Source organism: Coturnix japonica, chromosome 6 (assembly GCF_054131305.1).
Source record: "Coturnix japonica strain WE chromosome 6, WE-NBRP24, whole genome shotgun sequence".
Classification (NCBI taxonomy): Eukaryota; Metazoa; Chordata; class Aves; order Galliformes; family Phasianidae; genus Coturnix; species Coturnix japonica.
This window is the reverse complement of record NC_140668.1, coordinates 27,973,624-27,996,745: the sequence shown is the minus strand read 5'-3', so window position 1 is coordinate 27,996,745 and position 23,122 is coordinate 27,973,624. Positions and strand designations below refer to the sequence as shown.

The 23,122-nt window shown below is 37.3% G+C and overlaps 1 protein-coding gene across 6 annotated transcripts in view; it reads left to right on the top strand.

Annotated features, from left to right (window-relative positions):
- Nucleotides 1-23,034, top strand: part of ADCY7 (adenylate cyclase 7) — a 55,481-nt gene extending 32,447 nt beyond the window's left edge. For 4 of the 6 annotated variants that reach the window (XM_015873494.3, XM_015873495.3, XM_015873493.3 and 1 more), the window contains 22 exons: nucleotides 2,070-2,218; nucleotides 2,511-2,622; nucleotides 4,201-4,328; nucleotides 4,576-4,734; nucleotides 7,745-7,877; nucleotides 8,947-9,132; nucleotides 9,506-9,549; nucleotides 9,937-10,017; nucleotides 10,443-10,515; nucleotides 11,340-11,437; nucleotides 12,143-12,227; nucleotides 13,281-13,418; nucleotides 14,418-14,504; nucleotides 14,945-14,983; nucleotides 15,448-15,611; nucleotides 16,434-16,515; nucleotides 17,041-17,196; nucleotides 17,870-18,016; nucleotides 18,383-18,490; nucleotides 19,228-19,342; nucleotides 19,976-20,100; nucleotides 20,224-23,034. In XM_015873494.3, the coding sequence (XP_015728980.2) occupies nucleotides 2,070-2,218; nucleotides 2,511-2,622; nucleotides 4,201-4,328; nucleotides 4,576-4,734; nucleotides 7,745-7,877; nucleotides 8,947-9,132; nucleotides 9,506-9,549; nucleotides 9,937-10,017; nucleotides 10,443-10,515; nucleotides 11,340-11,437; nucleotides 12,143-12,227; nucleotides 13,281-13,418; nucleotides 14,418-14,504; nucleotides 14,945-14,983; nucleotides 15,448-15,611; nucleotides 16,434-16,515; nucleotides 17,041-17,196; nucleotides 17,870-18,016; nucleotides 18,383-18,490; nucleotides 19,228-19,342; nucleotides 19,976-20,100; nucleotides 20,224-20,370 (2,556 nt within the window). In that variant the 3' untranslated portion in view covers nucleotides 20,371-23,034. The remainder of the gene's footprint in view (nucleotides 1-2,069; nucleotides 2,219-2,510; nucleotides 2,623-4,200; nucleotides 4,329-4,575; nucleotides 4,735-7,744; nucleotides 7,878-8,946; nucleotides 9,133-9,505; nucleotides 9,550-9,936; nucleotides 10,018-10,442; nucleotides 10,516-11,339; nucleotides 11,438-12,142; nucleotides 12,228-13,280; nucleotides 13,419-14,417; nucleotides 14,505-14,944; nucleotides 14,984-15,447; nucleotides 15,612-16,433; nucleotides 16,516-17,040; nucleotides 17,197-17,869; nucleotides 18,017-18,382; nucleotides 18,491-19,227; nucleotides 19,343-19,975; nucleotides 20,101-20,223) is intronic. The other 2 variants (XM_085551024.1, XM_085551026.1) reach the window with 1 other exon arrangement.
- The last annotated feature ends 88 nt before the right edge of the window (nucleotides 23,035-23,122 follow it).

Genomic DNA, 23,122 nt, shown 5'->3' with positions numbered 1-23,122 from the left:
GTGGTTCTTGCTATGAATTGCTTGTTTTCATTTCTAAAATTGTTGCAGTTTTATGAGGTTTGTGATTAATGTTCATAGAAAGGCTTGGGCTGATCTTCCTAATACCCACCTCATATCAAAAATAAAAGTCGTGCCATTAGTAACAAAAGAAGGAAGTTGAAAGGAGGAAGCTGTTCCATGCGGCTTGTCTGTATGGAAATCACAGTATTTGTAGCAAGGATGTCTCTGCCAGTTATTTCAGCTAACTTGTATTTCCTAGCACAAAAGGTTGATGGGACTGGCCTAAGGTAACCCAACAGAACATGTCCTCAGTGTCCTTACAAATACTTGTGGGGCAATTTTAGCAGTTTTATGCTTCCCTTTGTTATGAATTTTCTTTGAAATTCTGCAGTATTTAGTTCTTTTATTTTCTTGTCTCAGAAACTGTTTTTCTTTTGCTAGGAGAAAACTGAAAATTAAATGAGAAAAAATCCAGGCTGGATTTGGCTCTGGGCAACCTGGTCTAGTGGCTGGTGACCCTGCATGTAGCAGGGGGTTGAAATTAGGTGATCATTTTGGTCCTTTTCAACCCAGGGTATTCTATGATTTTATGAAAAAAAGTCATTTAATATGTTACAGTTTGGAGTATAACATCTGTTTGTAGATAACATCTACATCTCTAAACTCCAGTGGTATTTAAAGAGTAAGCAAGGAACTTTAATCTCCCACTGAGGAAGGACTGTATGGAAGTATCAAAGCTGAAAGTAGCGTGTCTTCCTTTAATCCTGGTGTGAGCGGGGTGTGGAGCAGCAGCTCTTGAAGGCTGATGTGAGCTGAGTTCTCTGCCCACAAGTTCCTAGATAAAAGGAAGGGGCTGAGAAGTGACTGACTTGACAGAATTGAAGAGAATGCCACACAGCTATGCAGCCTGTCTTCTGATGATAATCTTGTGAGGTGACGAACCTGCGTGAAAACCCTGGCAGAAAGCTGTTCCCTGTGCAACAGGCAGGGAAGTATTTAAGCAGCTTACAGAAGCACTGTGATTCAAAAACATCCTTGGGTGATGTGGTAACTTGCACATGTTTTATGATTGCTTGTTTGAAGTGTTGATGAGCTGAAATCTATGGACAGTTTACTTTTCAGCTGTGTTGCAATTTGCCAGACAGTGCTGACTTGCCTTTTTGCCACCCATTTTTTCCCTATGAAGGTAATACAAGAACTTCAGGTCAGGGTTCATCATCACTTCCTTGAAAGCTGAGTAACATGACATCATCACTACATGCATTGGGGCTCTGTTTTCATTTAAGATATTCCCCAAAGTTGGCTCTTCTATTACTAAAACATTGGAGGAGAGAAAGGAGACATTTCTGTTTCTGGTAGGCAGTCTCAAGTCAGTCTGCTGTCTAAGGCTAGTTTAGTCAAATGCTTGATGGGCTCCTTCTTCCCACTGTGATCCCAAGGCATTTATTTTTGGTGGCATGTGCTGTTTAAGCAATCCTGGCAGCTTGTTCCCTTCTGTGGACCGCTACATAGTTGCTTGGGAAGGGGAGACAAAGTTTTAGGCAGAAGAAACAGGGTTTTACTCAGTTACACAATCTTCTGTCTTTGCTGGCAGTGTCATCAGAAGTTGTTCCTGCTCATAGCTGCTCCATGTGGCATTTCCTCTTCTGTGGTGACTGCTGTGTAGCAGCAGAGCCCTTCCTGGATTAGAAGTACTCATTTGTATTTCTTCTCTACCCTGCAGCTTCATGCTGTTGGGGGGTGGGAGGGGTGGGCAAGGAGGGTTAATTTATCAAGAAATTGTAGTAATATTGATGTTCTTTCTTCTGTTTCATAGTTAAAGTGATGTGGCATCTTTGTCACAAGGAAGAAAATAGAATGCAACACCTTTACTTAGTTCTAAAATCAGAGTTTTTGAGAACTGAAATGGAACAGTCTTTTCTGGAAAATGTGACATTCATTATTGAAAGGCTGGTTGAATAAAGAGGTTTTATCTTTTGAGTTCCTCTGTGTTGTCACTTTGTCCTGCAGTTTCCAAATTATTATATGAAGAGTTTTACATCATTAATTTTTTTTTCCCCACCTTTTAGGAAAATTTGCTTTTATCCATACTGCCAGCTCATATTTCTATGGAAATGAAGCTGGCAATCATAGAGCGACTAAAGGAAACTAATGATAACAGGCAAATGCATGACAACAACTTCCACATTCTATACGTTAAAAGGCACGAAAATGTTAGGTAAGTTGAAACTCTAGAGGTATTTGAGTTTACATGAGCTACTGATTTCTTAGTGCATATTGTCCAGTGATACCAAAAGTCAGTGAGAGAAATTCAGGCTGAAGTGAGCTCCTTTCATATTGTTGAAAGATAATGTCTCCTGAACTTGTAATGAGTTGAGATTTCTGGAGTTGTTTTCCTAAGACTGAGGTGCCCTCTATTAAGTGCATTTTAATGTTCAACTGACTGTGGAGTAGACAAATCTTCATGTTTCAACTATCTTTTTTTTTGTTTTCCTTTTGTTCTTGTCTAGCATTCTCTATGCAGACATTGTAGGATTTACTCGCCTTGCCAGTGACTGCTCTCCTAAGGAACTCGTAGTGATGCTGAATGAACTTTTTGGAAAGTTTGATCAGATTGCAAAGGTACATGTTGAAGTTTGTTGTGTTATAGGGATTTAATTTAGTTAAAGTTCAGTTGTTGTTTGAACTTCCAAGTGCTGGAAAATAAGAGGGCCATACTTACTGTATTGTATCAAAGCAGGGATCTAGAATGTACAAAAATAAGTTATGCCATCCTAGCTGCCACCAGCTTTTTGTGCTACAGTAAGAGCTGAGGTCAAAGATATTTGGTCACTGTTTGCAACTGTTCTTTGGTTACAAGAATATAAAAGATTTGTGATTTTAAGTTGATACATCTGAATTTCTTGCTACTTTCCATAAATTGCCCTGTCTAAAAAACACTTGTATTTAGTGAGTCAAGGTCTTCCAGCTCTCCGATTGGGCTATAAGAAGTGATTCTTGTTTGGGCTTGTTTGTTTGTTTGGGTTATTTTTGCTATTTTTGTTCTGCAGTATGTTCTGTCATCTTTTCCATTATGTAAGGATGTTGTAGGCTCCAAACTACGTAATAAAAGCCCATGGCTAACCTGGAAACTGGGCGTGATACTGAAGTCTACCAGCTCTAACAATGTTACCCACTGATCTTTGAAATGAAGAAGCTCAGGGCTGTGTAAGCTGGTTTACTCAGAATCTACTGGATGGCTTCAGATGTTGGGAATAGTGGATGTCCTTTTCAGGCCTGGATTGACGAGTGAGAACAGCTTAGTTTGATGACTTGTCACTGATTGGTTGTGAATAATAGTATTTTTTAGTTGGTGGAAGAATTGCTAGGCTGCTCCCCAGCAGGGATGGTTTTGCAGCTGGAATGGCAGCTGTTCTTGATTAAGACATCTCCCCTTATCAATCAAACTTTATACAGCCTTCTCAGGCAGAATTAGCCTTGGCCTACTTGTAAACTTTGTAGCTAAATTTTGTCAGTAGTATCTTAACAACAGACAATATGAGGAAGTCTTCTTTCCTCTTTTCAGCCAATAACAGGCAGTAATGTCTTCTGTTGCAGAGTTCAGAAGTTGTTTTCTGCTGCCAAACTGAACTGCTGCTTTGATGATGAGTGACAGCAAACTCCACTGTGTGCCAAGTTCCTCTTCCTTTAAATTTAAAAATAAAATAAATTTTTTGTATGTAAATATACCATGTTAGGCCCCTTAATTCCTAACTTATCCCAAGATTCTGTGAAGGTTTTATGACACTTCCCTGAAAAGCTGAGGAAAAGGTGAACAAAGTGATTAATTTATTAACACTTGAATAATAAAGATGAGTCTTAAAATATAGTTGAGTAAATTTCATCCTCCAAACGATAAATTCTTCAAACATTTTTCAGTTGCTAACAGTTCCAAGAATAAAGTCAGAAATTATTAAGACTGTATTTCAGAAACACTTGAAGTAATTTCTATTACGCTCCAGCCATTTGAATGCAGAAAATGAGAATGGGTTTTGCTTCTGACAGGACTGAATATAGCCGTACTTCCTCAAAAAGATGTTGACAAGTCCTAGTTTTGGTGTAATTCATCTCCTTGCAGGTTTTTTGGTTGTTTTTCTTGTTTGTTTTTGTTGTTTTTTTTTTTCCTATTTCCCATTAAATACATTAATTATTATTTTTCAGGAGAATGAATGCATGAGAATAAAAATCCTGGGAGACTGTTACTACTGTGTCTCAGGCCTACCCGTGTCCTTGCCAGTTCATGCCAGGAACTGTGTTAAAATGGGACTGGACATGTGTGAAGCAATAAAGTAAGCAAAGCATAGAAGACTTTTTACTTGTGCAGAGGCTATAAAGATATTGAATGAAGTCATTGTTAGTACTGCCATTGTAAAAAATTATTTACTCCCTCTAGTTTGATAGTTATGCTTTAGGTCATAAGTTTCTCGCTTGTCTTTGCACTGAGCATTTAATGAAGCTAAACCTCAATAGGTCTCCAGAAGGAAGTGAGAAAGTCAGAAGTCTAAATTATACTCTAACTCCTCTCTTCTCCTACAGGCAGGTGAGAGAAGCCACAGGTGTGGATATCAACATGAGAGTTGGCATTCATTCTGGGAATGTGCTGTGTGGTGTCATCGGCCTCCGCAAGTGGCAGTACGATGTCTGGTCTCATGATGTTTCCTTAGCGAACCGTATGGAGTCTGCAGGCGTACCTGGGTGAGGCCCTCCACTCTCACTGCTGGCTCACTGTCATCACCTTTCTCATAGTCATGGCTTGTGAGACTGGAATTTGTAACTGTTCCGTGACACAAATCACCATAATGATGTGAATAAAATGGAGCGAATGTGTACTTACCTGAGCTGTAAAAAGCTAATATTTTCTGGCTGTAATTTTTTAATGAGCTATAAAATTGTGTTATCAGGAAAGTGACTACTTCTTGACCTCTCCTTTATTTGAGAAAGCTGTGTGGCTTTAGCACTGTATTATTATGTTGAATCGACCTGTGTTGTGTATGAGGGTAATACTATATTTTTAAGCTTCAGTGAAGAATAGATACAGAACTTAGGTTGACAAAGAAAAGCTGCATATTTGCAGCAGTTAATGTTTCTGTTGATATATCAGTTGGTTCCTTGGTCACCCGATTTATATTTGCTCTATATTCAAACACTTCACAGCACTGAACTCTGAGAAATGAAAATAAACGTTGGTGAGGAGCATCCAAGGAAGAAGAATTTAGAGCTGTTGGCTGTTATGTGTTCTCTCTGAGCTGTATTTGGCATGGGCAGAACGAGAGGAGAATGAGTAGTCAAATTTGTGTCACTCAGCAGTGCAGGGCGTTGGACTTACTCTTTTTTTTCTGCTTAGTGTCACTGCCATTGTAGAGTGTCTTATTTATGTTTTAGGTAAGATTTGCAAAGTAGTAGGATATGAATATCACGTTCTTTTGTTTCTTCGGTAACAGAAAGCGAACTAATTGAAACTTAGTTAACGGTTGCAATATCATCCAGGTTGAGTGTTTTAGAGCAATTTTGCATGGTTAAACAAGAATATGGAGTTGTGAAGTTCCTCTTCTTGACAAAGAAAACAACACGAATCTGAATATGACATGAATATCATACAAATATCACATTTAGGACTATTGTTGAATCTTAAAAACTGATTATTCCACTCTCTGATAGAATTAAAAATTATTTTCAGTTTGCTTGTTGATTCCAAAACATAGCACATAATACTTGCTGTGGCACTCACTTTCCATGTGTTAAAACTGGCCACAGGAAACCTGTTCTTGGAAGACTGAGCCTCCAAGGGAGGAGGGGTTTCTGCTTGTTATGTAGCTTCTACTGTGGAAAAATCATCTGTCTGGGGTTCTCCATAGTTTCCACTCCTACCTAGTTCTTCTCCTTTGGAAGTCAGCAGAAGTTTTGTCATAGGGAGCAGTTTGAGGTTTTTATTTAAAATAGGAAGTATAAATGTACTGGGCCTTGTGAATGAAGAAATTTTAATGGTTTATGAAAAAATGCAGAGAAACTGCTCCTTTTATGAATAATTTATTCCCACTGAATGAGTATCCTTGTTCTTCTTTCACAGTCTAAAATTTAATTACATTTGTAATAACATAATAATGTATTGGTAAAACAGAGCAAGCACAGCATCAATATTTAAAAACACATTTATGATCATTTCTCTAACATAGATGTGCCAGAAACACTGAAATACATGCTCAGACATATTAGCATAGGGAAGTGAGAGTGCAGTGTTTCAGGTGTTCTGCATTGATATAGGTGCCTTAGTGCATGTCAAAGCTTGCCTGGAGAGGCAGCTTTAGCAGCTTTTGTTATATGCTGATCCTGGAATCCACTGAAGCATTAGGAACTGTTGGAAGTTGTCAGCACAATAAGTAGAAGGAAGTTTACAGTAAGATCTGATATGTACTATGATAGTGTGTGATTAGGGAAGAGGGTAGAGGATCCATAAGAAAAATGGATACTGAACAGATGAGGTAAGTAGAAAAAGACAGAAAAGTAACTGCAGTAAGTGTGTGTTTTAATGCGGAGTTAATACAGACATCACTCAATGTGCTTCAGTTCCTGTGCGGGGGGAGAAATGGCAATCAGAAGCTGGCTGTAAGATTTCAGATTCAAATACTTGCCTGTATTTCAGAGCTGCTTAATCCATTGGAAAAAACAAATAACAAAACACCATAGTCTTTTTAGAAAATTGCCAGTAAACAAAAACCTCTTACCTTCTAGTTCCAAAAGAATTGTGAATGTTTTGCTTCTCTCTGGGAAACCACAGCCCATGGTCTCCAGGTCTTGGCTGCTTTATCTTCTCGTATCCTATTCAGGTTAAGAGAGTTGAGACCGGACCATCACTCCCTTTTTTCTTCATTTAGACAAATGCAATCAGCTTCCATTCTGGACATGTGCTGTTACCAGCTCTGTGCTGATGGGTTGTAGGAATGATGGTGCAGTGGTTTTAACCCCTCTTTACCAAGGAAAAATGAGAAAAGTTGTGGGACAATGGGCAACTAGAAAAAATATAGCAAAATTATGTGTACATACTTACATGAACGTATTGAGGCCTCTCATGAGTAAATTCTGTGTGGAAAAGTGTAACTCATCATTTCTGTGCAAGTACATGATTCAGGATGTTGAACTAAGTCACATCCAGGGGGAAAGCATGAGTGGATACAAAAAGTGCCAGCTGTTGCTGTTATATTGTACTTGTTTCTGTCAGGAGAGACAGACTTCAGGACGTATCCTCCTTGTTGACAAAAACCTTTTCCATTCTCTTTTCCCCTTTTCTTTGTCACTCATGCATTGCCAGCCTAAGACAGTCCTCCCTTGTGTGCTTTATGTCAGCTTTCCTTGCAGCTCTTACAGTCTGCAACAACCTGCCTGTATGTCTGTCTTCTCGGTCATCAGATCTTCTGTCATGATATTTCTTCTTTTATCTCTGTCTTTCTGGTTTTGTGCTTACTCCATTTTAATCTTGCACTGATACTGTCTCATTCTGGGAAGTGTTTTTTGGGATACTTTGTATGAAAGATGTTCAACAAAGGACTGTGGTGATGGATTGCAAATGCAGTTTTAAGTTCTGCCAGGATTTTGGAGTTGGCTGCCAAAGCTGAAAAGCAGAAATGTAGCAGTAGCCATTGAAATGTAAATGAAATGCTTACTATGACCTTTCTGTAAATGCTTGTTTGTCTTTTTCTTCCATTCTCAGTCGTGTACACATCACTGAAGCAACGCTAAATCACTTGGGCAAGGCTTATGAAGTAGAAGAAGGAAATGGACACCTTAGAGACCCTTACCTTGAATCCATGAATATCAAAACCTATTTGGTGGTTGATCCAAGGGTATGTGTGTGTTTTTAAACACATATTTAAATACATTCATTTTAATTACAGAGGTGTCTGTGTGAGTCATCTGAGTAACTTAGATTTAGGACTTTAGATCTGAAAGCATATCCTACTGTTCTGTGTCTGCAACCTCATATGTGATTCATATAGTCACAGCATTTGTATTTGACCGTGTATTTGCTTGAAGCATGTGACTTACAAATTCAGTTCAAAAGGTGGGATGAAGTCATGAAAGAGCACCCATGAGTGTAGCCACTTCCAGATAGAATGTTCTCTGTGAAATAGCTTCCAGCAACTTTCTCCTCGCTATTGTATATGTAAGATTCACCTTCCTTTCAAGGTATGAAGTTAGTAACTGTCACCCATTTAGGGATGAGTAATGCCTCAAGCATTACTAGTTTGGATTGGCTTGTGGCTGACAAGTAAGACATTTCAAAAGGAGAGCCACTTTTAGTTATCAAGAACTCAATCTTATCTTCCTTATATGTTTTATTTACACAACACTGAAACAAACTATTGAAGTGGTCCCTGCTCACCTGAAGATACCTATGAAATGTTAGCAAATAGCCAGTCAATGATGCATCACTTTATTCTGTAGTTTAAGCTTCCTTTTAGACCCACAGAAGACTGTTTATCTGTTGTGTAGGGATATAATCTAAGAGTGAGTTTGTCATCGATGGGATCTTTCTCCTGACTATTCTTTTGATATGCTTTGGCTCAGAAATTGGGAACCTTATGTTCCTGCTGTTGCGCTGATTGCATGGAAATTGTATCTATGGTCCCAGGATCTCTGGTATCATCACTTTCAAATGAGGGAGCTTGAAAGTTGCTTTACATGTGAAGGCTAGCAAAGGCAGCTCAAGCAAATTCATTATGTCATGATTTGCTACAACTGAAATTAATGAAATGAGACAAAGGAATTGAGGTTGGCTGACTTTGCTGATGAGTGTCAAGTCCTACTAAGTGGCTCAGTTATTTAGTTTACAATTACTCAACTATATTGAGCTTTGTTTGTTTGTAAGTTGTATAATTTCCTGTTTTCTAAGTTACTGTGTTTTTCTGTTAGTCCAAACAGTGCTTATCAAATAATCATCTTCCTAAAACAAGAGTGAATGATGGGCTGAAGATGCGGGCATCTGTTCGAATGACACGTTATTTAGAGTCCTGGGGAGCAGCCAGGCCCTTTGCCCACCTAAACCATAGAGAAAGTGTGAGCAGTGACTCTTCGACTTCACAAGGAAGGCAAAGAAAGGTAAAGTTTTAAGTGATTATGTCATCTTAAAATTATGAGCTACTTCTGTCTCTGGTTTGAAACTTGAAATCTGGCATATTTTTGTGGTTGAATTTCTGCTGTTACTATTAAATATGTGTATGGAAAAAAAACAGAGAAAAGATTTGTTAAATCATTTTCTAATGATTTTTATAGAAAGGGCAGAAAACACCCGCTTCTTAAAGCAGAAAATGTTGCTGGAAAGTGTTGGTTTTGATAAGCCTTTCTGTTTGAGAGTGTTTCTTGAATGTTGTTTGTAAATAAAACTGGTTTTGGCTTCTTCTTGAAGTTCATTCTCAGTAGTTGTTCCCGGTGTTGAGTGTGTAACTTATTCTTTATTCCTTCCATGACTTAGGAAATACCTCTGTGTTCCACTGGGCGCCAGAGGACTTCTGACAGGTTTGTTGGGTACTTTTTTTTCCTTGATATATCATTCTGTGTTCTGTCTACTGTAAGCATGCAATCTTTTGACTGATTAATCACTGTGTATGCTGTTTCCACAATGAAAATGTGCAGCTAGGTTGCTGGACTTTTAAAAGGCATATAAATTCATGTTTGTTATGGTTGGCAGTCTCTAAAGGCTTTCTCCCCAACCTTCTCTTCCTTCAGTTCTGAAAGTAGCCAGATGTTATTTCAGTGTGACTTAGGATACCTCTATTTGTCAAAAAGCTTTTTAGTTAAGATAAACAATGTGTGATAATTCTACTGTGTAGTTGGGATAGAGAGGATTAAGCAGTTACTTGTTTTTGAATAGCATTTGTGACATTGGCTTCATGTTGTTCACAGAAATTCATCTCAGAAGGGAAGAATAGAGGAAGATATTTATGATGAAATGATGTCAACCATTGAAGGACTCAGTTCAACTAAGTATGCAAAGCTCTTATTTTCTATAATCTTTTATTTTTTTTCCTCAATTTTTAACTGGCAATTAAAACTGTACTTCCTACTATTCCTAGTAGGTGATGCTGTTGGTAATAATTAGGGGCAAAGTTTGGAGGCTGTAAGCCATCTCTAACACTTGCTGTTCTACATGACTATTTTTAAACCACAAAGAAGGTCTGGGGTTACATTTTGCACATAAATGGCAAACTGCTGTTAGTGGAAGTTCTTAACTTAAAACTTAACAGCTTCTGGGTCACCCTATGAATTATAAAGACTTTTCAGAGCTGTCAATTGCGTATAAATCTGTAGCACTATCACCCCATGTACTGTGGGGCTGTAACTATTTTGCTTTTGCATCCTTCCTGGGCTGTTCTGTACATTCTGTAACACGTGTGTCTCTGTGCATGCAGCCCATGGTGTGGCAAATCCGATGACTTCTGTGGATTTTCACTGATATTTGCAGAACCTGGTCTTGAAAAAGAGGTTGGTAAGAGCAAAATAATAGTTTTTGTTCTTTGATTTCTACTTCAGAGCAGCACAGTAGTGTAATTAAAACTGTTTTCATTCTTGAACTGGATTCTGGTGATGACTGCAAACCCAGAATGGTTTTTGATACCTAATGGAAAGTGAATCTCATGATTTGTTTAAGTTGATTAAGCTTCCTTGATAACCCGTGTTTTGGAGAGTGTTTCTAATCTGTGGTTAAATTCTTGCCATAGGGAGTCAGTAGGACCTGGGCTGGTTTTACTGTATGAAGAACTTTCGAAAGTAATGAGAATTTTAAAAAGTAGATACTGCATCCATAATAAAATTAATTTCTGTGGTTGTTTCATTACAACTATAAAACCATTATTGGTTAGGTTCCTAAATTTGCTGTGCTGAGATACACTGTGCATAGTTGCTGGTGCACATATATATAATGAACCATTATGTGGTGTGTGTGTATGTATATTAGTATATACATACATAGGTGTATATGTATGTATATAGATATATATACACACATGAATTTACTAGATTTACTTCTGTGTATGTCATTTTTTGGTAAGGATTTTGGTCTTATGCATCTGAGAAGTTCTGATTTACATAGTCAGTGCTAGATTTTCCTCTAGGTTAAAAATTATCCTTTGGTCTGGGCTGGTATATATTGACAGATGTTCAGATGACTTTCTTTTGTTGTTTTTTAGTTCTGTGTATGTTTTGAATAATGCAGTGTAAACTTCTATATATATGTAATCACAAAAGTTATAGCATTTTAAAAAGGTAATATTCTTTATAACAATCTGATTTACTAACATCTGTTTCAGTACCGCACCATTACAATTCTAAAACTGAAGAGTTACTTCGCGTGCGCAAGTTTTGTGTTCTTCTGTATTTTTCTGATACAAGTGTTTGTAATGCCCAAGTAAGTACCAGTATTTTAGTAACTGACGATTCAAATTAGGCAGTAGCTAAAGTGAAACTCGCATGTATGGGACTTTTTGGGGTCCTTTGTAGTTCCTAAGGGATGTGACTTTTAAGTGTAATTTAACCCTTAGTAAAAGGTGCCTTTGTGTTGTGTTGTTGGGAAATGAGCCCAGATATCACTATGAAAATAAAATATAGATATTTCATAAATAATCTGCGTGCCTCATTAGTATACACAAGGAGATGATCAAGGGATTGAGGATTACTATTTTATAACAGCTGGCTGTAAAAATGTTGACTGAATGGGGAATAGAAAAATGGGATTAGCTGGTAAAAAGGTGCTCAGTGTTCCTTTTTTCTGTAGAGTTGCAAGGGAGGAACTTCCAGTTTCTTCTCATACTTCCAAGAAAGCAGATGTTTGATGTTTCTGAAGTTTTTTCATGGCCACTGGAGTTCAATTTCCATGTTTTTTATGCATAAGGGAAATAGCTCAGGCCCTCAGCGAGGGGATAAGATAATTCAGTTGTATTTGTGCAACACAGCAACAGTAACATGAGCAGTTTGGTGGTTATCCAGTGCCAGAAGGGAAAAAAAGTCTATTCAAAGTTTGAGAAACAGTGTTAGGAAATGTTAGTCTGAAGTGCAGTTTGAATGACGTTTTCATTTAACACTGGTTTGTTTAAATCCTTTCTCTTCTGTTTAGAACTGCAAAACTAGGAATTTCCTTTGGCGTCGTTGCAATCATCATTGCACTTATTTTGTTTGTGTGCTTTGCTGAGAAATGTATGGTAAGTATAAAAACGTGGATGGATGTGATTTGGCAGTTCAGTCTGTCTTTGAGGTTGATGGGTTAAGCTGCAAGTTTCCATAGGAGCTGAAATGGACTGTCATGTTTGAAAGTTGTTAATGTAATTCAGACTAATTTGAGTACCAAAATAGGTAGCTAGGAGGGAGGAGGAAGTTACTAACACTTGTGTGGTGGGGCTGTTCTCTTATTTACATTCATTTCTATGTCATTAACAGTAATTTTGGCTGTAAATCCTGAGGTTTCTATAGTGGAAACCGTATTAAAAGCAAAACAAAGTTTGAATTAGTTTTCATAATAATTTGTAAAGCCCCATGAAAATTATAAATATATGAATAACTTGTTAGATACTGTTAGATAGCATGCATGGCTTTTACATAAGTACAATTGGTAGATGGATTTTATATGTATGTGTGTATAGGTCTATGTAGAGAGGTGTATATGTGCATGTATAGGTGTGCAGGTAGTTTCTACATACATAAAAGGTGGTGGAGAAAAGAAAGTTCTAATATTACAATCAGGCTTGAATTTTACACTGGGGATGTTTGGTTGTAGCACCCTTAAACAGTGTTTGCAGTCTCTTAAACTAATATGCTTCATTACATGGTTTTTTGCTGTACCATCAAATGGAGGGTATTAGGATGGCAAAGGAACCACCTGGTTTTGGTTTAGACACCTGCAAATGTAGTTCCAAGAAAGATATTATAACTGAATAAAAAATACAGTGCAGGATGTTATTATGTTTTTACTAAAATTTCTCAGGGCCTTTCACTCAGATCCTGACTTTGGATCTTTATAGCAGAAATTCAAAAAATGCAGTGGCCCAGTGTCTTGGAAATGAGAAGGCATTTTCTCACTGCACAAACGTGGAATCCAAGGTAGCAGGCATGGAATCTGAATGTCTGGATTCAGAGTTATAAATTAGGATTTCAACAAAGAGTCTTTTCTCTCTCTCGCACGCACAAAGCATTTCTAAACTCACAAATATTTCTTCCCTCATGTTGTCTGTGTTATTGAAACTTCTATTTTTTAACAGAAGTGCTGCTCAGAAAGGTGGCCTTTCCTACGCCGACTTTGCACTGTCTCAGAAAAAGTGGAAACAATGCCTTTACTTCGGCTTCCTTTAGCAGCCATCACTATAGGTGCCTTGTTGGTTATAGCCATTTTTAACTTGGTAAGTAATCACTTTGTCTTCATTCTGTGCCCATACTAAGAGCAGCGTTCTTTATTCATTTCATGAAGGATTTGGCTCTCTCTTTTCTCCTCCCAATGTCCAGTTCCCACCTGAGCTGACTTGCACATGGATAAATGCCCCATGTGAATTAAAAGAACTCAAAGGAAAAAAAATCCCACCAAAACTAAAAGTTCTGAGATCTATTTTACATCACCTTTTCTTGTTTTCAAGATGGCATTTATAATTACCATAGATTATAGCTATTGTCAGTAAGATTGTCTTCTGATTTATGTAGGTTTAAGTGTCTGTATTGTGTAGAACATGCTGTAGGTAGTAGCTGCTAGACTAGACTAGAGGCAAACAGAATTCATCTTCTAACCTCAGTTGTGTATTGTATTCCACCTGGGGTACACACATGTGAAAAAACTACTCTTTGGTGTTACATTATGCTCAAGACCACACCATTTGTTTTTTTGTAGTTTTAATAAGTATTGTGTGACATCAAGGTAACAGTTAAACCTCTCTAGTAGCTAACTACTATAAGTGATATATTTCCTATCCCACACTCTCAGTTTATCATTCTCCTGATTTCATGGGGAGTTCATACTGAAAGCTGTTCTGCAGCTTTTGTAGGGCTGTGTTTCTGCTGGCTCAGGTCCTTGAACTGACTCACAGTGGTGTCATGTGAACACCACCAGACAGCCCAAAAGAGAACAGCAGCTGTGAGACTGGTGAGTGGGACACTGTGCCAGTTAGCTGCTGGATTAGCTTAGCTGTAATGTGAAGCTTCACCCCCAGATAAATAAACAAAAGGTAGACACTTGGCAATTTTAACCTCTCTGCATATAAGGGGTATCATGAATTTTAACACTTACATTGCAATAGCACTGAAAGGGCAACCAGGCAAGGATTCACTGTATAACATGTGGAGAGAAGACACTTAAAATAAATGACTACCTGCTAACTGATTTCTGTCTCTTTTTCTTCCTAATAAATGAGACTACTGAAAAGATCAATGCTGCAAACTTTACTGGATCAAGTGACTTGAATGGCACTGCCAATGTGAGTTATACCTTCATTTCTAAGGTAAAAAGAAATAAGGCTTGGTGTGTATAGTATAAATGGATGGAGTATTTTTATACATTTTCACATATTTATAAAAATAGAATTAATTCATTGAACTCAAAGATTATTACTTCCACAAGGCAGTTCTTGAAGTGTTTTCTGTAATTAACTGTGACTTGGCTCTGCATCTCCCAGGGATTTTCAGAAGTCTCCAGTACCAGAGCATTAACCCAAAGACAGCTTGCTTTGGTTCCTCTGCATTTTTAGAAGCTGTTCCCTGCAGTTTGTGTCAGGGACAGTTAGACATAGCACATGTTAACTGGACAAGAGGATAATTTCTAAGGATTTAATGTTTTTAGTTCTTTAACTTCTAAATAGCACTCAGTTTAGAGATCATTCCAATCTGTAGATGATACTCATCTAATTTTGTAATTTTCTATTCTTGCATGTTTGTAAATCAGTCATTTGAAAACACAACTGAATACTTCATTGAGGAAACTGTAAGTAGTAAATCCATTTCATTTTAAAGCCCAGATCTTTCAATACTGTACCTATTTTTGACAACTGTCAGGCTTTGTTGCTCTAAGATGCAGCTTTTCTAGGTGCCCAGCAGCAGCAGCAAAGTTTTGCATGAAATCAAGGCATTTCAGTTGCTCTTGCTCTGATAAAGAAAGTATGGCTTTGCAATTATTTATTTATTTATTTATTGAATTTTAAAAGTAGAGATCTCAGAATGTAGCATCAGCTTAAGCTTACAAAGGGAGCACTATGAAAAATAGGACCAGGGTTCTGGACTTTCTGCTTTGGAACCGATTTGTCGGACTGTAAAACTGCTTCAAGTTATTCCTGAACTCATAATAAGTAATTCATAGTCATCAGAAGATACGTTTTCAACACTCTAGTTTTAATCTTATGCAGCATAAAGTCTGAATAATGAAACTGTATTTAAATTCTTCTTTTCCAGTATTACGCCTATTGCTGCATTTTGGGGTTCATTGCTTGCTCAGTATTTCTTCAAATGAGCTTTGAACTCAAAGTTCTCCTCCTCTCCATTGCTGTAGCTGTATACCTCATCATCTTTAATACCCTTCCACAAAGAAACACAAGCGTCCCTGTCAACGTTACCAGGTGTGGTTGAAAATCTATTAACAATAATATTCTGTTAAAGAAGATGTTAGATTTTGGTACACTATATTAAGATATCAGAATTGCGTGAGTCAGACATTATAAAGCTTTTTGTTAAGCTTAACTCCAGTGCCACAGAAATACCCTGATCTAATTGAAGGAACTGTAAAAAATATGTGAAAAACTTGTACTGTTAATTTACAAGTTTGGTTCTCAGGTTTTTAGCATATTCTCATAGGTCATAATTAGGATAAATTCATTTTGCAGAGACTGCCTGTGAGCTCTCTGTACAGTTAAAAAAAAAAAGGCTAAATGAGCTCTTAATTTAGCCTTGTAATCCCAGACTAATCATATTGTGAGAATTTAGTTTGAGACACTGCTGAAATTTCATCATGTAACGAGGAACTGATTTCACTAAAAAATATGAATGCCTTTCAGATTTCCACGAGTATCTTAATGGCTGAGTTTTTAGTAATTCCGGTTGTTATTTGTTATCAGCTGCCCTTCTACAAACAAGAAAGTTTTGCTTTTGAATCTGAAGGCTCTGTTGACTGTTTTCTGTAGGACAGTGTGGACAAATATCTCCTTGCAACAATTAGCAAAGTTTCAGTGTTGTCTTGTTGTTATGTGAAACAGTTCACGTACTGAACTATGGTAATCTTTCTTCATTATCGGATAGTGCTGTAACCAGACAGCCACTGGCAAAAAATGACACTGGTGATAGATATGTGTGTGCATGCTTTCTGTTGCCCTCCATACCCCCAAAGCAACTCTTAATCATATGGGATTAACACAGAGGATTTTGTATTGCTTTCTTGTTTACAGGCTTTTCATTGAAGAGCCAAGAATAATGATTAATATATACCTGGTTCTGTTTTACATAACCCTAATATTACTTGCAAAGCAGGTATGTATTGAAAAAGCAATAGGTTAGTTCTCTTTTACTTGCAGCCAGTTAATTTAAATAAAATGTAAATGTATGTGTGGGTATGTGTAGATATGTATAAATTCTTTTCTTGTACTTAACTGTAGATAATATAAATAAATACTATTAAAAGTAGGAAGGCAGGAACATTTTTACTCTTTTCAATAGTATTTATATTAGTCTTAACTTTTTGAACTTCCACCAGTTTGAATCCATCTATATTTATATGTAATTATCCTAAATCAAGGTAGCAATTATAGATAAAAACAATCACTTCATTAATAAAATATCCTTTTTAATACACCTGATGCTACCTGAACGGCATTCACAGTGACTGCTGCTTATGTTTTTGACCTTCATTTTTGAAGCATCCTCTTTGTAACTGCTCAGGTTAAAAAGGTCTTAGAGAAATGTTGCCTCCATGCTGTTGGATTAATTTGACTCATGTATGTTTCAGCAAGATATTATATGTATTTATTTAATGTATCGTATTGTGTTCTTCTGCAGATTGACTATTACTGTCGACTGGATTGTCTGTGGAAGAATAAGTTTAAAAAAGAACACGAGCAGTTTGAAACGATGGAGAATGTCAACAGGCTTTTACTGGAAAATGTACTCCCAGCACACGTTGCTGCCTATTTCATTGGTGAAAAGCGAAACGAGGTAGGTTTAGTCTCTACTAATGACAGTAAATTGGATTTCTGTGGCACAGAACATCAGGCTAACAAGCACAGGAAAAGCTACAAGGTTCTGCACTGTTTTCCATCTTGCTTGTGAACCTTTGTAAATCTAATCTGCCATCCAGGAGGGCTCGAAAAATGCAAATTTTAGTGCCAGCCCCTGAAATCTGTTTTCAGAATTGGTTACTTCGCTTTGGGACACAGTTTGAGTTTGGCAAATAGTTAATGCTGATTTACTGCTTTCTAAAGACCATATTTTACTGGAGAAAGCAGGATTTCTTTCTAACCAAATCAGTCCAGGAACAGCTGGTATCTCTGTGCTAACAACCCCTGTGAGAAAAGCTGATCGTTAATGATTTTTCAAAGACATCCTTCTGATTTTGCCAACATATTACCAGAATAAGTATTGCTGATTTTGTAGCCATGCTGAGTGGGAGAAAACAAGCACGGTCTAGAACAGATTAGAATCTTTGAGATAAGTAGATTGTATGCAAACCAACTTTGTTAACATTTCTCTTGAAATTGGACACACCCATTGTAAAGTACTGTAGCTTCATAGGAAAACTGTAATTTGATTGCAAACAATAATCGTGGTTTTGAATACCTGTGGTGGAAGTCAACTGCTGACAGTGTGTGATTATACTCTTTTCCTGTAGGACTGGTACCATCAGTCTTATGACTGTGTCTGTGTCATGTTTGCATCAGTGCCAGATTTTAAGGTGTTTTATACTGAATGCGATGTCAATAAAGAAGGTCTGGAATGCTTGCGACTGTTGAATGAAATCATTGCTGATTTTGATGAGGTAATTAAGGTTTTGGCTAAAGTGAACTGGATTACATACTTGCTGTAAAATGCTTCACTAGATTTGTGAGCAATGGAGGGTGAAAAACACCTTTAGACTGATCTAATACTTTGAGTTCAGCCTTGCAATCTTGGAAAGAAAATATATTCCATCTGATGGGATCATCTAATTCATTAGTAATATGGCTTGAAAGTCATGGATTTCACTGCTCTTATTATATGAACTCTTAGAGCAAGACAGTGAAATGAATACCCAGTGCTTTCTTACATCTAATGCTCATGTGGTGATTCTGTTCCTAGAGATGTTCATTGCAGACACTGGAATAGGCTATTAAAGTCTCTGTCTCTATTTTCTTTACATTAACAGCTCTTGTTAAAACCTAAATTCAGTGGTGTTGAAAAAATAAAAACAATTGGAAGCACTTATATGGCAGCAGCTGGTCTCAGTGTTACGCCAGGCCAAGAGAACAACCAGGTGAGTTTTCTCTGGAATCCCCCTTCAATTTTCTGTGTTTTATGAGGCTACCATGTCTGTATGAGCATTTCAGACTAACAGCAGAAAATGTCATGGAAAAAGGAAATTATTAAGAATGACTTTCTGAAATGTTGGAAAAGGTCACAGAAGCATATTGTCTCACATTTACTATTTTGAAGTGAGCAGTAAGACTGTAACCCCTGTATATTTCTTACATATTTTCTCTTATTACTGTAGTTTAACATTTCTAGAGACATAACAGTAGCTCTAATGATAAGGAAGTAAAAGAATGGCTGCCAGAGAAATTGCTATCTCAGAATTTGACAGGAAGCTTTTTATGATACCCGAGAACCTGCACAAAAAGCGACTCTTTCAGTGCTGTGTTAGACCTGAATCTGAAACATTCTGCAACCAACAAGAATTAGAAGCAGTGTTGTCTGTATTCAGGCTCACTTTCACTGTAGCAGGATTACACAGGACAGGAGGATGCAGGTAGCTGTTACGTACATATAAGGCATGTACATTAAATGTGGAATTCAAAAAGAGATATGTAATTGATTATAACTAGCCATGCCAATTGAATTTAGTCTGTTGAATATCTGTTGAACTGTGCTGTTTTATTCCGTGCCCTCATCCTTATATACTTTACGCACTAACAGAACTGTTTTGGAATGGTAGCCTAAGCGCAACCATCTGTGTTGTTATTTGATCATTAATACATGTTACAAACTGTGTAGGATAAGGAGAGACAACACGCACACATTGGGATTATGGTGGAATATGGGATTGCCTTGATGAGTAAACTGGATGGCATCAACCGACATTCCTTTAACAATTTCCGACTGCGGATTGGTAAGTTGTCAAGTGCTCCAATTGCTCATCTTTGTACAAATTAAAAATGAAGCACTTAGGCACACAGAGTGTTCATAACACTCAATACTTAACACTGAATGCAGTATTTGGGTGCTTACAAAATGCTGAAGATATGAAGGTAGTGTTGTATAGTCTAGCTTTTTTAATATGCCAAGCTAATTGAGGAATGGGTTCTTCTAATCACTGGAAGGACCAATAGGAAGACTTCAGCTTGGATCAGTTGGGAGAAAACTACAGGCACAGGTGAAAAGGGAGATAGCCCATAATTAAATAAAGACAGCGTTATATTATACAAGTGTTTTGGTGTTTTTTTTTTGTTTCTTTTTTGTTTTTCTATATATTAAGACTAGAAGTTTTGCTTTGGCATGAGCTCTACCCTATGTTTCTCTTGGACTTTCCATTATACAGTGAATAGTAATTTCACATCTCCCAAGCCTAAGTACCACTCAGTGCTGGATCAGTGGTAAGACCGCTAGAAAGGCACAGCAGGGTTAGTATGGAACAGTTTTCCATTTTTGTCTTTCCTTGAGACTGACAATTTATAACTAATAATGAAGGTAGATAGCAAGTAATTTTCTACTTCAGTAACAACACCTGCTTTTACTTATACAGGGATAAATCATGGTCCTGTGATCGCTGGTGTAATAGGTGCCCGGAAGCCTCAGTACGATATCTGGGGTAACACTGTTAATGTTGCCAGCAGGATGGAGAGTACAGGGGAGCTTGGAAAAATCCAGGTAAAGAAATGTATAAGCCTTGGAAAGTCTAAGAAATTATTTCCAATTGGTTATGGATTTCTTTTTTTCCTTTGAATAATCTGCAGTATTTCAACAGAGCTTTCTAATTCTTTTCACACAAAGGTCACAGAAGAAACGAGTAGAATACTACAGGACCTGGGATATTCATGTGAATGTAGGGGCCTCATTAACGTCAAAGGAAAGGGAGAACTGAGGACTTACTTTGTTTGCACCGAGACAGCCAAATTCCAAGGTATTGGACTGAACTGAGGCTAAGACAAAGTTAATGCAAGTAGACTTTGAACTGCCTCCCTTCTGTGAAGACTTAAGAACTTCCCTCCTTATGTGAAGGAGATTATTCTAAAAATACATACATAGTATTCATATTTCTTCTGCATCAAAAGATGGGAGAATGTGTGCAGTTTTGGTGTTTTAATTTTTTTATCTTCAAAAGAAGCTCTGACAAGTTCCTGTCAAACCACCACTCTGAACAAGGCTACCTTTTCCTTGACGTGATTTCAGGATTTACCTGGAATGGTTGTGAAGCATTCTCTGTTAGGTCCTTTCTTTACTTGCACTGTGAGAGTCTAACAGCTCCTGTAACAAACTACGTGGATGCACTGTTGAACTCCTTACCACGTTAAAATGTTCCACTGCTTCATTTTTTGTCACACTTGCACACAGTATTGCATTTGTCACAGACATATTGAGATGACACTCCAGGCACTGCATGCCCTGCTATTAATGCGTAACAAACTTCATGGCAGAAGATGGCGGAATAATGGAAGAGAAACACAAGTAAACTTCGAGCTGAGAGCCTTTGAGGCGGATACAAAAGTAATTGCACAGATTTGGATGGCTTCTTCATTATCTTCTCCTCCTCCACTGCAGTATCGTGTATTATGCAAGAGTTTTCCTAACCAGCAGCTGTCCAAAAATCTTTCATCTAGTTCAGGGTGTTTACATTAGATATGTTGCCCTTTGTGTTTATGTGCCTCTGTATTTAGCGCATGCATGTGCTATATGTACAGCCATATAGGACAATGGTCTTTAAAAATCTGGTTTGAAATTACAAAAAATTCTACCTAGTGCAGTTTGTGCTGAATGCTGGTCAGACAGACTCTGGTACCAGCTTCTAGCACTGACATCCAGCCGGAACTCTGCATTCTGACTGCATTCTTGAATGTTTTAGTAGAAGAAAATAATCTGGTTTGAATTATTTGGAAACTGAAGAACAGATCTAATAAAATAGTATTAGAAACAGCGGCAGATACTGTATAAACAGAGCTGCAGCTGAGGTGAGTTTTCAGGTTTTTTTTTCTATTTTGTTTCTTTGATACGGTTGGCTTCTTGCTGGTTTATATTCCTTTTAAAGGCACTGCAGTTTATGAAACAATTTGGTTTTGAAGATTACAAAAGGACATGTGGAAAAACATATTCATAAGGGAAATGTTTGAGCAGAGCCTCAGTGCCAAAAAGTAGGCTTAGCACATTGGTGAGGTGATCACAGAAGTTGGCTTGCTGTAAGTCGGTCTGTAAAGTTTTTAAGGTGTTAATAGTTTAAGCAAAAATCTAAATTAGCCTTTATCTACTTACAATCAATCTATTTTCTCTTGGTGGAGATGACCATTTTTTCTAATGATGAGATCTTGTGGCTAAACACATGAACGCATACACTAAGGATGTGTTCTTTCCTCATCCCTTTGTACCCCATGGAGTATGACTAACAGCACAGTGATTAATAAATGCAACATCTGCTTTGTTAAGCCTTACTCATTTACAAACAAAGCAGCATCTACTAATTTTGGGGGTTAGTACTAAATTATACTGGAAAAGATTGTAACAAGCAGTCATATACATTACTGCCACTTTCTAATTACTGTGTAATTTCCTTAGGAAATGAAGTGACTGTTTCAAGACAGAAACAAATCTAAATATTGTCCTACTGTGGATTTAAAAAATCATACTTACAGCCTTTGTCAATTTGGTAGGTCAAAGCTGTGCTTGTAGTAATTCTCCTTTAGAAATTAGCAGGTTAGAAAACCGTAGTTTGAGGTTGTCTGGCTCATGTATGGGCTCTGCTGAGGATGGAAGCTTCATACTTGGTGTCTTCTCAGTATCAGGTCAGTGTTGTAATAGAATAAACTCTCAAAGAGCTTTTGCTACTCTTGTATGATGTGTGTTTGTAATACCAGATGCTCAACAAGCATTTGTTTTGAGGTATTTATTTATTGTTTTATAAGGACCATGCATGTATGAAAGACTCAGCAGTCTTTCATGTCATGTAGTAGTTAGGTGAAGTGGCTATTTGCCTTGCCAATATGTTTTGAAAAGTGCATCGTGCCTATAGCTAGAGCTGGCTCTAACGTTCACAGAACTAGTAGAATTTAGATTTAAGTTATCTATGGAAAAAAACTGGCTGTCACTAACAGCATTTGGAAATGCTTCTGTTTACATTGTATTGCCTGTCAGGCTAATGACTTGCTTAGGCATACCTTAACCTCTTTTACAGAAGTGGTATAGAAAGCTGTTGCTTTTGAACTGGAATGAGTAACTTTTTTGTTGTTGTTTTTAAAGGACATTGTGTACTGCTCACTGAATTTTAGTTGGGGTCACAGAATTATGTAAAGAAAAAGGGGTTCATTGCTGAAGATGACTAAGTTCTTGTTAGAAATACTATAGAAATTGTGTGCTATGCTGGGAAAACTATTTGACTACAGAAAAAGTTCAGTTTAAGAGACAACTGTTCGTTAATCTCAAGAGAACTGTGAACTGACCACTGAGAAAGTAATCTTGTTAGAAAATCTTTACAGCATTATTGAACTATGAAAATGACACTGTATCTAATCTGAAGAGCTAATAATGTTTAGAATTAACAATCTATTTTAAAGAACAAACTTTTGTTTTTATTATTAAATAAACAACTTCCTGAAACTTGTTTGTTTTTGCAGTTATTTTGAAGGGAGGCAAATGGATGAGTCCAGGTTCTTCTCAGTGGTGTGTAGTGATAGGACAAGGAGCA